The sequence below is a fragment of the Mobula hypostoma genome, chromosome 25 (assembly GCF_963921235.1).
Source record: "Mobula hypostoma chromosome 25, sMobHyp1.1, whole genome shotgun sequence".
In the NCBI taxonomy this organism is placed as follows: Eukaryota; Metazoa; Chordata; class Chondrichthyes; order Myliobatiformes; family Myliobatidae; genus Mobula; species Mobula hypostoma.
The window spans coordinates 7,873,823-7,889,303 of NC_086121.1; the positions used below are offsets into that span (position 1 = coordinate 7,873,823).

At 40.6% G+C, this 15,481-nt stretch overlaps 1 protein-coding gene across 3 annotated transcripts in view; it reads left to right on the forward strand.

Moving 5' to 3' along the window:
- Positions 1-15,481, forward strand: part of tmem201 (transmembrane protein 201) — a 168,209-nt gene that overhangs the window by 79,964 nt on the left and 72,764 nt on the right. For all 3 annotated transcript variants that reach the window (XM_063033497.1, XM_063033498.1, XM_063033500.1), the window contains exon 7: positions 192-412. In XM_063033497.1, the coding sequence (XP_062889567.1) occupies positions 192-412 (221 nt within the window). The remainder of the gene's footprint in view (positions 1-191; positions 413-15,481) is intronic.

A 15,481-nucleotide genomic window follows, 5' to 3' on the forward strand; every position in this document is an offset into this window, starting at 1 on the left:
AGAACAGTGTTCAGTGCATTAAATTAATTGTTGTCCAAGAGATTTCAGTGTAGCCAATATACAAAATTCCACAGAACCTTGTGTTCCATATACAAACGTAGTTACGTTTTACTTTTGGGTAATAGATGATTATTATGCTGCTCGTTATTAAGTCTAGAAATTCCCTTCAAAGAAATGTTTGTATTTTGCAGATACCTGCCTGGTGAATCGATCAATTCCTTATGTGGTGATGGTGTACTTGCATCGCGTGCTTCAACGCCAGTCTCATTGTTCATCCCTGTGCCTCCCAGTATTCCTCAACTGGCAAGACAGCAACTGTCTAAAACTTCCAAACGTAATTCCCCTGGCTCGCTTCCTGGTCGTCTGAATCGAGCTCTGTCACTGGGTACCAGCCAACCACTTACTCGGACAGGTATGGTTTGCTTCTGGAAACTGAATTTGGTGTTCTAGCCTGGTTAACGTAATGGGATCAATCTCACGGTGAATTCCACCTGGGTTGAGCATCCTGTAGGCAGCTGTGTTGGAGCAGGGTGTACAGTGCTGATCAGAGAGAGAGAGAGGGAGAGCGCACCAGGCAGCATGGTTGCGTCGCAATCGGAAGATCAGGGTTCAATTCTCGTTGCTGTCGGTAAGGAGTTTGTACATTCTCCTCGTGTTTGCACGGGTTTTTGTCTAGTTGCTCCAGTTTCCTTGCACATTCCAAAGGAGTATGGGTTAGGAGTTAGTAAGTTGAGGGCATGGTACATTGGCACCAGAGGCATGGTGACGCTAGCAGGCTGCCCCCGCACATCCTCAGACTGTGTTGGTCGTTGTTGTGGATGACACATTTCACTGTATGTTTTGATGTTTTGATGTACGTGTGTTAAAGCTATTCTTCTGAAACAGGCCCTTTGGCCCACCCAAACTATGCCAGCCATCAACCATGCATTTACAGTCATCCTGTATTTTTCCTATTTTTATTCTCCCCACGTTCTTATCAATTGCCCACTCAAATTCAGCCATACCTCAACACACCCAATTGACCAACTAACCCGCAGGTCTTTATGATGTCGGAGGAAACTGGAGCATTTGGAGGAAACCCTTGTGAATGCAGAGAGAACGTGCAAACCACACACAGACAGCACCTGAAGTTGGGATAGAGCCTGGGGTCTCTGGAGAGTCAAGGCAGTGACTCTGTTAGCTGTGCCGTAGTACTATTCTTGGCTTTCCGTGCTCTCCCTTTTAACTCTGAGAACGTAACCCGAGGCTTGCTTCTAACCTTTCTAAACATTCCATCCATGTTGGTTTGTATTATCCAGCATTCTCAGGATGTCCACTCAATGGCCACTTTATTAGGTACACCTGCACACCTTGTTAATGTAAATATATAATCAGTTAGTCATGTGGCAGCAACTCAATGCATAAAAACATGCAGACATGGTTAGGTTCAGCTGTTGCTTAGACCAACCATCAAAAAGGGAAAGAAATGTAATCTAAGTTACTTTCACTGTGGAATGATTGTTGGTGTCAGATGTGGTGGTTTGAGTTTCTCTCAAACTGTTGATTTCCTCGCGTGTTTACGATGATATGTGGAAAAACAAAAAAAAACACAGTGAGCAGCAGTTCCGTGGGTGAAAACACCTTGTTATGAGAGAGGTCAGAGAAGACTGGCCAAACTGATTCAAGCTGACAGAAAGGTGACAGTAACGTATTACAACAGTGGTGTGCAAAAGAGCATCCCTGAACGCTCATGTCAAACGTGAAAGTGGTTGGGCTACAGCACACTCAGTGGTCACTATTAGCTACAGGAGATAACTAATAAAGTGGCCACTGAGTGTACTTTGGCTGTTGATTCTTACTCACATTGCATCATTTCAGTTTGCCCACTTTGCCAAAGCTAGAGAGCCTCATACTCATGTTTTTAATGCACTGAACTAATGAAAACTTGGTGTATCATGGGTGCTGCTCAGGGAAGGTGCAGCATGTATGATGGGTAAGGCCCTACCCGAATCACAATATTGTGGGAATTGCAGATGATGTAAAGTCAGATCTGCAGCACTGTCTGACCTCCGCTTCAACTACTCTTAAGGCCTGTTGTCTCTCTGGTCGTAGACTCTTTCTGCAGGAGACCCCATGAATCAAATCCTAGATTGGAGCACTGAAACTGCAAAGCACCAAAGAGCCTTTAGGTCCCACTCCACCCAGTTCAGGAATAGCTATTCCCCTACAACCAACCATCTGCCTGCTGAACCATATGGATAACATCACTCAACACTGAACTGATTCCACAACCTATGGACTCACTTTCAGTTTTCTATAATTCATGTTCTCAGTATTATTTATTTACTTGTTTATTATTATTTTTGTATTTTCACAGTTTGTCGTCTTTAACATATTGGTTGTTTGTCAGTCTTTGCGTGTAGTTTTTCATTTATTCTGTTGTATTTCTTCGTTCTACTCATCAAGATAGTGCCACCATGATTCCATGGTGATTTTTATGATGCGGCTGTCTGCGGGAGGACAAATCTCAGAGTGGTATTCTGTATACATACTTCGATAATAAATGTACTTTGAATTTTTGAATGCCTGCAAGAAAATGAATCTCAAGGTAGTATATGGTGACATATGCATACTTTGATAATAAATTTACTTTGAACTTTGAGGTGTGCATTTATTTTTGAAAGAAAATGATGGTTACGGAGGCAAAACAATCCACAGGAAGAACAATGTTTTTAAGATAACTCTCTTATTAGTGTTACTTTATTATTGTCACATAAATCAGAGACAGATTATGCCGTACATAATAATTAAAATAGTACAAAGAAAGCAATGCAGACTATGCTGTTGCAGTTATAGAGCAGGTTGACAAGGTTGGAAACAGGCACTGCCTAATTCTCCTCTCCCCTCCCCCCTCCTGCCTGTAATGCTGCAATGGAGGTCCTCTATCTCTAGTGGTCATCGTGTCAGTAACTCTCTTTTCACTACTGTTAGTCATGCGGGTGCTGGGTGGAGACTCAGCAATACTGTCACACTCAGAAGTAGAAGGAGTTTTGTTTTACCAGTCAAGGTTGTCGGCCCTGAGCTGAGCCCTTGATCCTGGAGGACTGGTGCCACTCTTTGTCTGGTCTCTACACTTCGACCTGTTTGGCATGGGTGACCCTGCCAAGAGCCAAAGCATAAAGCCCTGACTCCAGCAATGTAGCCCTCTGGGTCATTGAAGCATGCAAGCCTCCAAGCCATGACTTTTGGAGGACGATCTAATGCACATGTTTTTAAAACGTGAGCTATTTAAGTACAGATAGCAGCATTGTTTCCTGTATATTCATTGTAAAATTACTGTGGTGTCTTTGTGTAATAGAAAGTAATGAATGACAATGCAAATTATTGTGCATTCATACAGAAGCTCCAATGCCAGTTGTCTCTGTGGATTTTGACAGGTTGTTTACCATCGTATTTTCTTTGCACCCACATTTATATTACAACTAAGCAGAAACCTTGAAGGAGTAACATGCCCCACTGTATTTCCATACAATGGATAGAAATTCAGGCATCTGTAATCATGTAATATGTGTACGTCGCTGCAAAACATATTAGTGTACTCTGAATTACCCTTCCAAATTATATATAATACTAAAATGTGATAGGTCAGTAATTGAGATAAATTATACCTTATCATTATAGTGGTGAGCTTCTCTACAAATCAGTTTGTAAACATAACATTCACCATACCAATTTGCTTGCACAATCTTCTGCAGATGACAACAACTCTAATAATGTCAATATAATTATCTTCAAGTCTTCAAAACAACATCAAAAGCGGTGACATTGCTTTATAGCACCAGTGATCAATGAATGATGTTCAATTCTGTAATGCAGTTTGAATCAAAATTGACTAATTTACAAAAAGGCTCATAAATTCAATCTGTATCCATCTTGCATTGTGCTAGGTAGATTTTGTGACAGGTTGGTGTGTATATATACATATGCACTCAGGGCCACTTTATTAGGTACCTCCTTGACATGTACGTTCAGAGATGCTCTTCTGCACACCACCGTTGTAATGTCTGGTTATTTGAGTTACTGTCACCTTTCTGTTGGTTTGAACCAGTCTGGCCATTCTTCTTTGACTTATCTCATTAACAAGATGTACTCATTCACAGAACTGCTGCTCACTAGATTTCTTTTTTGTTTTTTACACCATTCTCTGTAACCTCTAGAGACTGCTGTGTGTGGGGAAAATCCCAGAAAATCAGCAGTTTCTGAGATATTCAACCACCCTGTCTGGCGCCAACAATCATTCCAAAGTCAGTCACTTAGATCACATTTCTTCTTCATTTTGGTGTTTGCTCTGAAGAACAACTGAACCTCTTGATCATGCTTTTATGCACCGACTTGTTGCCACGTAATTGTTTGATTAGATATTTGCCTTAACGAGCAGGTGTACAGGTGTAGCTAATAAAGTGGTCACTGAGTTTAATTTGTTAGAAGTCCATAGAGACAAGAGGAAACAGTCAAAGTTGAGTTTATTATCACATGACCAAGTGCATGTAATGCTAGGGGCAATGAAAAGCTTGCAGCAGTCAGTGCATTAGTAAAAGTGCATGATAATTTGCATTGCATTCAATCACTTTTTCGTACTATTTAGAGAGGATTTGAAAATTAATTGTTGGATATACTCAGTTATAACTTATGCTTCCAGTAATTCCTCATGCAACCCTGCTGTTCTTGAGGTAGTAAGTCATTGGAATTCATTGTCACAGATGGCTGTGGAGGCCAAGTCATGGGTATATTTAAGCGAAAGTTGATGGGTTCTTGATTAGTAAGAGTGTCAAAGGTTACGGGGAGAAAGCAGAAGAATGGGGTTAAAAGGGAAAATAAATCAGCCATAATCGAATGGTGGAGTAGACTTGATGGACTGAATGGCCTAATTCTGCTCCTATGTCATATAAATAATGAGAAGTGTAGTAACTCAAAGAACTCCTACCTGTGGACCACCCACCACCATCCTGGAAGAGTCGACTGGTCTCATCATCTACCTCAGAACGCACAGAGCCGGAGTGAAAGCAAACCAGCAGCAACCATGAAGTGCTTCTTGGATCGTCCTCCACAACAATGCTTTGCTTTCGGGGGAGGGTCTTCTGAGCTGCCACTTTTTTTTGGTTTTAGTGAGCGAAACTCTTGTTCATACACGACCATAAAATGAGTCCACCTTTGTGCACGGCACCCAGCTGTGTGCCTGTCAGAATGCAAAGTAAATCTTTCAAAGAAGACATGCTTTAACAGGCAACAAAGTCAACTACAAAGTTCTGGTTGGGCTCTTTCAACACCTTTTGAACATGAAATGATTTTGATGCAGTCATTTTTTTAAAAAAGCAACTGCATACTGCATGAAGCCCAAACCATTATGACAGATTTTATATTCATCAAATTCTAAGCAAATTTTTGAAGCTCCAAAGCTGTTGCTCAATTATTAGTGATTTGACCACACACAGTATGCCAAGAATTGCTGTAATTATATTTTAATTTAACATTTATGCAACCTAATTTATTCATCAGAAGTTGGGCGAAGTTTGATCCTTACAATTTTTATTTGGCAAAATTTATAATGTTTTAAGTTTGAGTTAAGAATGTCAATGGTTCTTGACATTCAGATACTGAGGTAGAGCACATTTTATAAAAGAGGTTTCCTTGATTTAAGCCTGTATTAGTTTGGTGAGCAATCTCTACTTGGTGTCTGGGATTTAAAATTTCCTAGTGCTGAAGTAAAAGATACAGAACTCAGAAGAGGTTTGGGGGCCTGGTCTATTTTGTGTTATTACTGCAGTGTGAAGGAAGTGCAAGAACTACTGTCTTGTGAAAGTAAATGATCTTTTTCCAGATGAAATATGTTCATATTGTCTTGCTATATTGCAGCCTCAATCAACAACAAAACAGATACAGCAATCTTTGTTTCTTTGTGATTCCTTGTTTGGCCATTCCAGCCTCCTTCAACATGTCTAAAGTTTAACTATTTATATGAATTGGAAAGTCAGGGTTCAATTTTCACCACTGTCTGTAAGGAGCACTGCATGTTGCCACTGGAAACCATTTGCAGGCTACCCCCAACACAACCTCAGATTGTGTTGGTCATTGACATAAATGATGTGTTTCACTGTATGTTTTGATGTTTCAAAGTACATGTGATAAGTAAAGCTAATCAAATCTTTAATCTTCAGCAGAAGAGTTGCTGATTTAATTTTTCCTCTACATAGATGAGTGCTTCCAAGCTTAAATCTGGTGCTCCATTTCATGATGTATTCTAACCAGTGGAAGTAATTGATCTCGGTCAATCCTGACAGTTCCCCTCAAGCGCAAACACGAGGAAATCTGCAGATGCCGGAATTTCAAACAACATACATAAAAGTTGCTGGTGAATGCAGCAGACCAGGCAGTATCTCTAGGAAGAGGTACAGTCGTGGACAGAATCGAGGACAGTGGAAGCTACAGACCAATTGCCTTTGTTCTTGCCATAAGGGAGGAGATGGAGGCTGACGAAGGGTCTCGGCCCGAAACGTCGACTGTACCTCTTCCTAGAGATGCTGCCTGGCCTGCTGCGTTCACCAGCAACTTTGATGTGTGTTGCTTGAATTTCCAGCATCTGCAGAATTCCTTGTGTTTACGTTATTTGTGAAGTGTTCTTTGGTTGGATATAACATGCAGGTTTGTGAATGGTGTGATCTGTATCTGCTCTGGTGATTAAAGCTGGTTGCTGATTGAAAACAAAGAGTCATAAATTACCGATTGTCATTTGGTGGGAAGAGGGCAATAAATGAATGCTGGCCTGGAGCAGAGCCAGTAAAAAGGTGTTAACAGTCAGACACACAACTTACAGCCAATGACACTAGAATGCAATATTTGAATTGGTAAGAAATTAGTATAAAAGCAGATGTCTTCACATACAAAGCAGTGTTAACGTTGAAGAATAACCATCGCAGATACAAGTGTGAGTGATCCAGTGTGGAACAACGTGGAGAGTGAATCAGGACTACGAGGAATGCCTGGCCAGCGTAGATACCTTTGCCCAGGTAATATCTTTGCTATTCTTTGACTATTCAAGAGAGCCAGGGAAACTTAGCGAGTATGCACATAATGTATTTGGTGTACAAATTAATGTACTTTGTTAGCTTAGGCGATAAAGGTCGGTAATACAGATTCTCTCTGTGCCTCACTGATCATTAGTACTGTACAAGGAGTAATTCTTATAACATCTCTTTATTATAGTAAAGGGAAAAATTATCATGGAAGGCGGTACATGAACAAGCAGGGTATTGCAGGATATGATCCATGTGCAGAATATGGGATAGTTTGGATTGGCATTTAGCACATACATGGTGAGCCAAAGAGTCTGTTCCTGTGTATTTGGTCAAAGTCTTTGAACAGATGCATAGCCAAGTTGATTTCAACGGAGTAATTAAAGTTAGGGGCATTGAATTTTCAGGCAGAGAGTTCCACAGGCACAGCCTCTGATGTCATAACTGCCAAGGGTTGTTTCAGAGTCAAGTCTTGGAGGAATGCTGAACTGTTTGAGGGTTCTTTGCTGTGAAGAGGTGCAAGACCACAGAAAATCTGGATAAGAAATTAGAATAGATTTGCTGGATCACACTCTGTTTTGGTCAGCAAACAGAGAAATGGTGGATGTCATGGAGTGATGCAGCACAGAAACAGGCCCTTCGGCCCATTGAATCCATGTCAGTCATCTGCTCTTCCCACCAACACATCAATTCTCCCCAGATTCTCACATAGTCCATTTAATCCAGTCTGTTTGTTTTGTAAAATGAATATTTATTATTACTTTAAAAAAAACTACTGACCACAATGTTCAATATACTTTGAAATTGTTTATAATTGGTCAGGAATTAAAGTTTTATACCTGTGATGTGGTGATAACCACACATTTTTTTGTATTCTTTTGTAAGTTCTGGGCTTCCTGAAGTTGTAAAGATGCTATTGTTATCTGAACCACCCCATTATCACCATTAAGTTTTGATTCTTGATGAATTGTGTCAGCTGAGAACGAGTTGAAAGTTTGTCCTGAGTTCTCCAGTCCAGAAATTTCACAACAGAAACCAGCCTGGGACTGTCTGTGATTCAGGTTACAGCTTCATTGGTTGTTACAGCTTTTAACCACTGAGGGGCAGTGTTGAGTTTTAGATGGGGTAGTGGTGAGCAGCTCCTGGCTTCTGCCTACATTACCATGTCTTTAAATTTGCTGAATACGTGTTGTCATCTGTAACAATTTTCACAACTGCTTGTTCTGTGGAAGTCAGTAGTTGATACATGGGTGCAGTACAGAAAATAATCTGCAAGAGACTTTGTGGTATAACCATAGTACATAGAACAGTACAGCACAGGAATAGGTCCTTCAGCCCACAATGTTGTGCTGACCTAATTAAACACCTCACTAAACTAATCCCTTCTGTCTACGCATTCCCATATCTCTCCATTTTGTGCACATTCATGTAGCCTTTTAAACACTTCAATTGTACTTGCCTCCTCTGCCACCCTGGCAGCACATTCCAAGTACCCACCACTCTTCTTAAAAAAAATTGTCCCACACGTCTCATTTGAACTGAGCTCCCCACTTCTCTCACTCTTAATATATTAGACATTTTGACCCCAGCTAAAAGATGCTGTCAACTCTTTGCCACTCATAATTTTATAAACCTTTATCAGGCCTTTCCCTCAGCCACTGCCGCTCCAGAGAAAGCAACCCAAGTTTGTCCAGCCTCTCCTCTAATTTAGGCAGCATCCTGGTGAATCTGTTCTGCACCCACTCCAAAGGCTCTGAATCCTTCCAGTAATAGGGTGACCAGAACTGGATGCAATGTTCCAAGTGTAGCCTAACTAGAGTTTGAGAAAACTGCAACGCTCTTGGCCCAGAATGTTGAATGTTTTGTCCCCTCCATGTATGCTGTCTGACCTGCTGAGTCCCTCCAGCATTTTGTACGCTGCTCTAAGTGAACGTAATTGGCTGAGATCAGAAAAGCTGCACTGGTAAGTTGCTACAAATAAGTGCAGATCACAGATAATTTTGAATCTTAGTTAGATTTGTACTGCAGGTTCCAAACATGATGGTCAATGACTGGAGTTTCCATCTGTATGTAGATTCAGTGTTAATGTAACAAGGTGCAGTATTTCAGGGTGGAAGTGTGGGCAGTACAGCTACACAGAAGCCAAACTGGTTTTCTTATCTGAATGCCAGCAAGACTTACCTACTTCAGACCTTTCAGCTTCCCAACTGCCTATCTTCTCCTTAGTAATAGCAACTACTCTCAGTTCTGCCCCCTGACACTATTGAATTACTGGCGTACTGCTGGTGTCTTCCACAGTAGCACTGAGACTAGCGCAGCACTACTACAGGTCGGCGTGGGAGTTAAACGTTCAATTTCAGCACCAACTCTGAAAAGTTTGTACTTTTTCCCCTGTGACCACATTGGGTTCCTCCGGGTGCTCTGGTTTCCTCCCACCAGTTAACAGTTAACAGTTTAATTGGTTGTTGTAAATTGTTCTGTGATTAGGCTAGGGTTAAATAGGTGAGTTGCTGGGCTATTCTGTGCTGTATCTTTAAACTAAATAAATAAATAAAATCCCGGCAAATGTATGTGCTGAAGTATCAGCATTGTTTCATTTTTGTGAAAAGATTTAAGTTGAGTTGCTGTCCATGACATCAACATTCAGGCAGACTTTTTTTTTAACAGTTTTATTTTCAAGATTTCACCCACTCTGGGATCCAAGCCAAGATGACGGATGAAGATTGATAGATTATGGGATTGGTGCATGCTGGGGCAGACACTTGATGGTCAGGGTTTCAGTCATTGTCACAACTCGCTGGCAATGAATAATGCAATGTAAACTCAGCTCTTGTTAAATGAAGAATTTCTCCTTAGTACAGGGTGCACTCAAGCCAATCTGAAAAATATTATGTCACTTTTTTTTTCCTTTGCTGAGGTTAATTGAACCCAAACATTTAGTTTGAAGCCAGGTTTTCTGTGACACTGATGCGCATTCCCAAGCAAAACTGAAAGCCGGATTCTTTCAGAAGGTGACTAAAGATCTGTGGTAAATTGATAGCTCACCTGAATGAGTCATCTGCTAAAGCATTACATCAGCTGTACCTTCCAGTCTTGGCAAACTGCAAGGTTTCACCCCAAGAACATAAGGCATCGGAGCAGAATTAGACCATTTGGCCCATTGAGTCTGCTCCGCCATGCGGTCATGCTAATCAATCAAAAATCTATCAATCTTTGTCTTAAGCACACCTAATGAATAGGCCAACACAGCCCTCTGTGATAACAAATTCCACAGTCTCACCACCTTCTGGCTGAAGAAATTCCTCATCTCACTTTTAATGGGATGTCATCTTATTAGACCATAAAATAAGACATAGGAGCATAATAGGCTATTTGGCCCATCAAGTCTGCTCCACCAATCCATCATGGCTGATTTATTTTCCCTCTCAATCAATTCTTCTGCCTTCTCTCTGTAACCTTTGATACCCTGACTATTCAAGAACCTATCAATCTCCACTTTAAATAGACCCAATGACTTGGCCTCCACAGTGCTCCATGATAATGAATTCCACAGATCCACTAGCCTCTGGCTAAAGAAGTTTCTCCTCCTCATTTATAGCTTCCAGAAGTCAGTATGACTATTGGTTCAGTTACATAGTTGAACTGTGAGCAGAATGTTGAGATCTCAGCTGAACAGTGGCACATCCAATAGAAATCCATCTTTTGAATCCTATGTAATACATAGAGTGCAGAAGAGATTTACCAGGATGCTACCTAGACCTAAGGACATGTTGTATGAAGATATGTTGAGCAAACTAGGGCTTTTCTCTTTGGCGTGGAGGAAGAGAGAAGACTTTGTAGAGGTGTACAAGATGATAAGAGGCATAGATAGTGGATAGCCCGGGGTGGAAATGGCTAGTAACGGGGGCATAATTTCTTTACACAAAGTGGTGGATGTGTGGAACGTCATGCCAGGGGTGGTGGTGGAAGCAGATACATTAGGGGTATTTAAAAAAAACTTTTAGATAGGCACATGGATGATAGAAAACTGGAGGGCTGTGCAAGAGGGATTAGATTGATCTTAGAGTTGGTTAAAAGATTGACACCACATTGTGATCTAAAGGACCAGTGCTGTGCTATATGATTCTATTTCCTATGAATTAAATGAAGCTACAAAGGACTATTTAATACAGAAATGTTTTCTGGTGATTAATGATGGAAATAAACAGTTTAAAAGAAATAAGCGTAATGCAATATGTCAAATACCAGTGACTTTAGGACTGTTGAAAGGAGCACAGTGGTTTGATCAGACAGAATATTCCAGTTACAGACAGCTTAAACCAGTTCAGCAGCAGCAATATAAAAGAAAGATGGATTGCTGCAAATGTGTTTAGATCTTAATAATTTGAATAAAGCTATCAAAAGGAAGCATTGTCTCTTGATAAAGATGTAGTGGATGCCAAAAAGAAATTCCAATTCAAGTAGCGTGATATGAGTTTGAACATCAATGGAATCATATTTTCCCATTTACCATTTGATGGAAGCATAGGCAATCAGTTCTGTGTCAGATCCTTTCAATACGAAAAATGCTTAAGTTTGTGGAAGATTTTGAGGGAAAAGAAGTCGTTGCTGATTAATTTATAGCTGTAGGTATTAGAGGCAAGGTGGAAAAAGACGATTCAAGTTCAACATTAACTTTTGTCTCTGCCTTTCTTCATAAGAGGTGAAGAGTGATAACACTGGACAATTTTTTTTTTGAAAGTGTTGCTTCCTCAGAATTTATTTTGTGATAGACCACTTGAAGCTCAACACAAATATAATTTCAGACTACTTGTATCACGTAGGAATTTGGAGAAACAAGGAATTAACTTCTATTGAATATTGCATAATGGAGCTGACGTGCCACAATAATTCAACTAAGCTAAAAATGTTTTGTTGATGATTTTCATTTGTACACAGCGTCTGAGGCTCCTCAAGTGTCCAACAATAATCAGCCAGCATTGAAGGATTCCAGTTGCCCTGATACCATTTCTCCATAGCCACAATGTCCTGGTGAAACCTTTCACCATGCTCATCACTGACAGTGCCAAGATTTGCAGGGAAGAAGTCTAAATGAGAATGTAGAAAATGAATCTGTACTTGTTGCACTTCATTGTTTTTATGCTTGAAGCATGTTGTCAACCAGCTGCACGTAGTTTGGTGCTCTATAGATGCCAAGAAAATTTTCAATAACATTTTTGAATGCCTTCCATGCAATTTTCTCCAGTCCCATTAGAAGTTCTTCAAATTGCCTGTCATCGATGGCCTGTTTGATTTGTTGACCAGCAAAAATGCCATCCTTAATATTGGCCTCAGTTATTTTGACTTGAATTACGATTTAAAATAACAAATATTGGCAATTTCAAAAAAATGGTGTTTGTTAGGGAAATAACTGTGATTTTCATGATCGGCGGCCTAAAATTAATAAAGTACACCTAAAAGTATTCAGGAAGCAAAGTCTTTGTCCAGTGTAATTATTAGTTGTAATATATCAATGTAACAAAACCTTTCACTGCTTCTTGGTACATGTAACAAAAAATATATTGTTGTTACATGTACAGAGACTCAGTGAAAAGCTTTATTTGCATGCCACGTAGACAGGTTATTTCATACATAACTATAACAGAATGCAGAATCAAGGATCAACTTTATTCGCTCTATAGACTTACATGTATTAGGAAATTGCGGTAGTGTGTTGGTCAGGGTGCAACGTGCAAAAAATACAACATCCAATATTAAGAATAATGAATTATATTAGAAGCAAAATTAGAGGTTAAAGTACAGATGGAATAAAATATGTGTAAATACATAAATACCAGCTTATTGGTACCATGTAAACAGCTTTATAAAAAGTAGTTTAAAGAGTTTACAGTGCAGTAATGGGGGTAATGGGTAGAAGGGTGGGGGTTATCTAGAATCGAGGAGGGACAGGAGCTTAAAGTCATACACTCAGGAGTTTAGGAACAGCTTTTTCCCCTCTACCATTAGATTTCTGAACAGTTTATGAACACTGCTTCATTATTTTGTTCTCTTTTTAATTTTTCTTTGTATTTATTGTTATTTTATCTTCTTGAATTTTTAAAATAAGTATTGCACTGTAATGCAGCAAGTTTCACGACATATGTCAATGATATTAATCCTGGTTCTGATTTTCTTGGAAAGTGCAGTGCAGGTAAGCAGTCAAGGCACAAGGTCCATGATGAGGTAGACTGAGAAATCTTATAACAGCAGAGCAGAAGCTTGCTAATACCTGTTCTGAAGGTTTTCTTTCTTCTACCCGATGAAAGGGAGGAGAAGAGTGGTCAGGTTGTGGAGGGTCTTTTGTTATTAATGACTGCTCCACTGAGGCAGCGGGAGTGAGACAGTGTCAGTGGAAGAGGAGGTCACTTCCGCGTCGCATCCACAACTCTCTCCATTTCTTGTGGTCTTGGGCAGAGCAGTTGCCATTCTGAGCGGTGATACATTCGGATAGGATACATTCTGTGGTGCATCTGTAAAAACTGGAGATATTACTTAGGATGAAGTGAAAACTTGGATCAAAGTGTTCTTTCCCTGAACATATTGCTGCTGGCTGAGGACTAAACAAAAGTTAAATCAGATTTGGATGTGCCAACACTGACAGGTGGCAGAAATCCAACATTTTTCAGAATGGCAGGCGGTGACTAGTGGGGTACCGCAAGGCTCAGTGCTGGGACCCCAGTTGTTTACAATATATATTAATGACTTGGATGAGGGAATTAAATGCGGCATCTCCAAGTTTGCGGATGACACGAAGCTGGGTGGCAGTGTTAGCAGTGAGGAGGATGCTAAGAGGATGCAGGGTGACTTGGATAGGTTGGGTGAGTGGGCAAACTCATGGCAGATGCAATTTAATGTGGATAAATGTGAAGTTATCCACTTTGGTGGCAAAAATAGGAAAACAGATTATTATCTGAATGGTGGCCGATTAGGAAAAGGGGAGGTGCAACGAGACCTGGGTGTCATTATACACCAGTCATTGAAAGTGGGCATGCAGGTACAGCAGGCGGTGAAAAAGGCGAACGGTATGCTGGCATTTATAGCGAGAGGATTCGAGTACAGGAGCAGGGAGGTACTACTGCAGTTGTACAAGGCCTTGGTGAGACCACACCTGGAGTATTGTGTGCAGTTTTGGTCCCCTAATCTGAGGAAAGACATCTTTGCCATAGAGGGAGTACAAAGAAGGTGCACCAGATTGATTCCTGGGATGGCAGGTCTTTCATATGAAGAAAGACTGGATGAACTGGGCTTGTACTCGTTGGAATTTAGAAGATTGAGGGGGGATCTGATTGAAACGTATAAGATCCTAAAGGGATTGGACAGGCTAGATGCAGGAAGATTGTTCCCGATGTTGGGGAGGTCTAGAACGAGGGGTCACAGTTTGAGGATAGAGGGGAAGCCTTTTAGGACCGAGGTTAGGAAAAACTTCTTCACACAGAGAGTGGTGAATCTGTGGAATTCTCTGCCACAGCAAACTGTTGAGGCCAGTTCATTAGCTATGTTTAAAAGGAAGTTAGATATGGCCCTTGTGGCTACAGGGGTCAGGGGGTATGGAGGGAAGGCTGGGTTCTGAGTTGGATGATCAGCCATGATCATAATAAATGGCGGTGCAGGCTCGAAGGGCCGAATGGCCTACTCCTGCACCTATTTTCTATGTTTCTATTTGTTGAGACTTGCTCAGAATCAGAGTATGATGCTCCCTCATCCGCCATACGAGGGGAAGGCATCCACAGATTTAACAGGGAAAACTTCAGAGTGGTTCATAAATCGAAGTATTGAGTACAAGAGTTGGGATGTTAATGGTGAAGTTGTATCAGATGTTGATGAAGCCTAATTTGGAATATTATGTGCAATTTTGGTCTACCTATAGGAAAAATGTAAATGAGATTGAAAGAGTACAGAGAAAATTTACAAGGATATTGCCAGGACTGGAGGACCGGGAGATATAAGGAAAGATTGAATAGGTTAGAACTTTATTCCCTAGGACATAGAAGATTGAGGAGAGCCTCGATAGAGATGTGCGAAATTATGAGGGGTGTAGATAGGATAAATGCAAGCTAGCTTTTTTCACTGAGATTGGATGAAACAACCATAGGTCATGGGTTAAGGGTGAAAAGTGAAATGATTAAGGAAAACATGAGGGGGATCTTCTTCACCCAGAGGGTGGTGAGAGTGTGGAACGAGCTGCCAGCACACATGGTGGATTTCAATGTTTAAGAGAAGTTTCAATAGTTACATGGACGGGAGGGATATAGAGTGCTATGATCCAGCTGTAGTTTAGATGGGTCAGCATGGGCTAAATGGGCAGAAGTTCCTGTTTCTTTGCTGTAGTTTTCTATGATTCTATGACTATTATTAAAGTTACTCTATACTTTAACCTTCAGTGTGCAGAAATA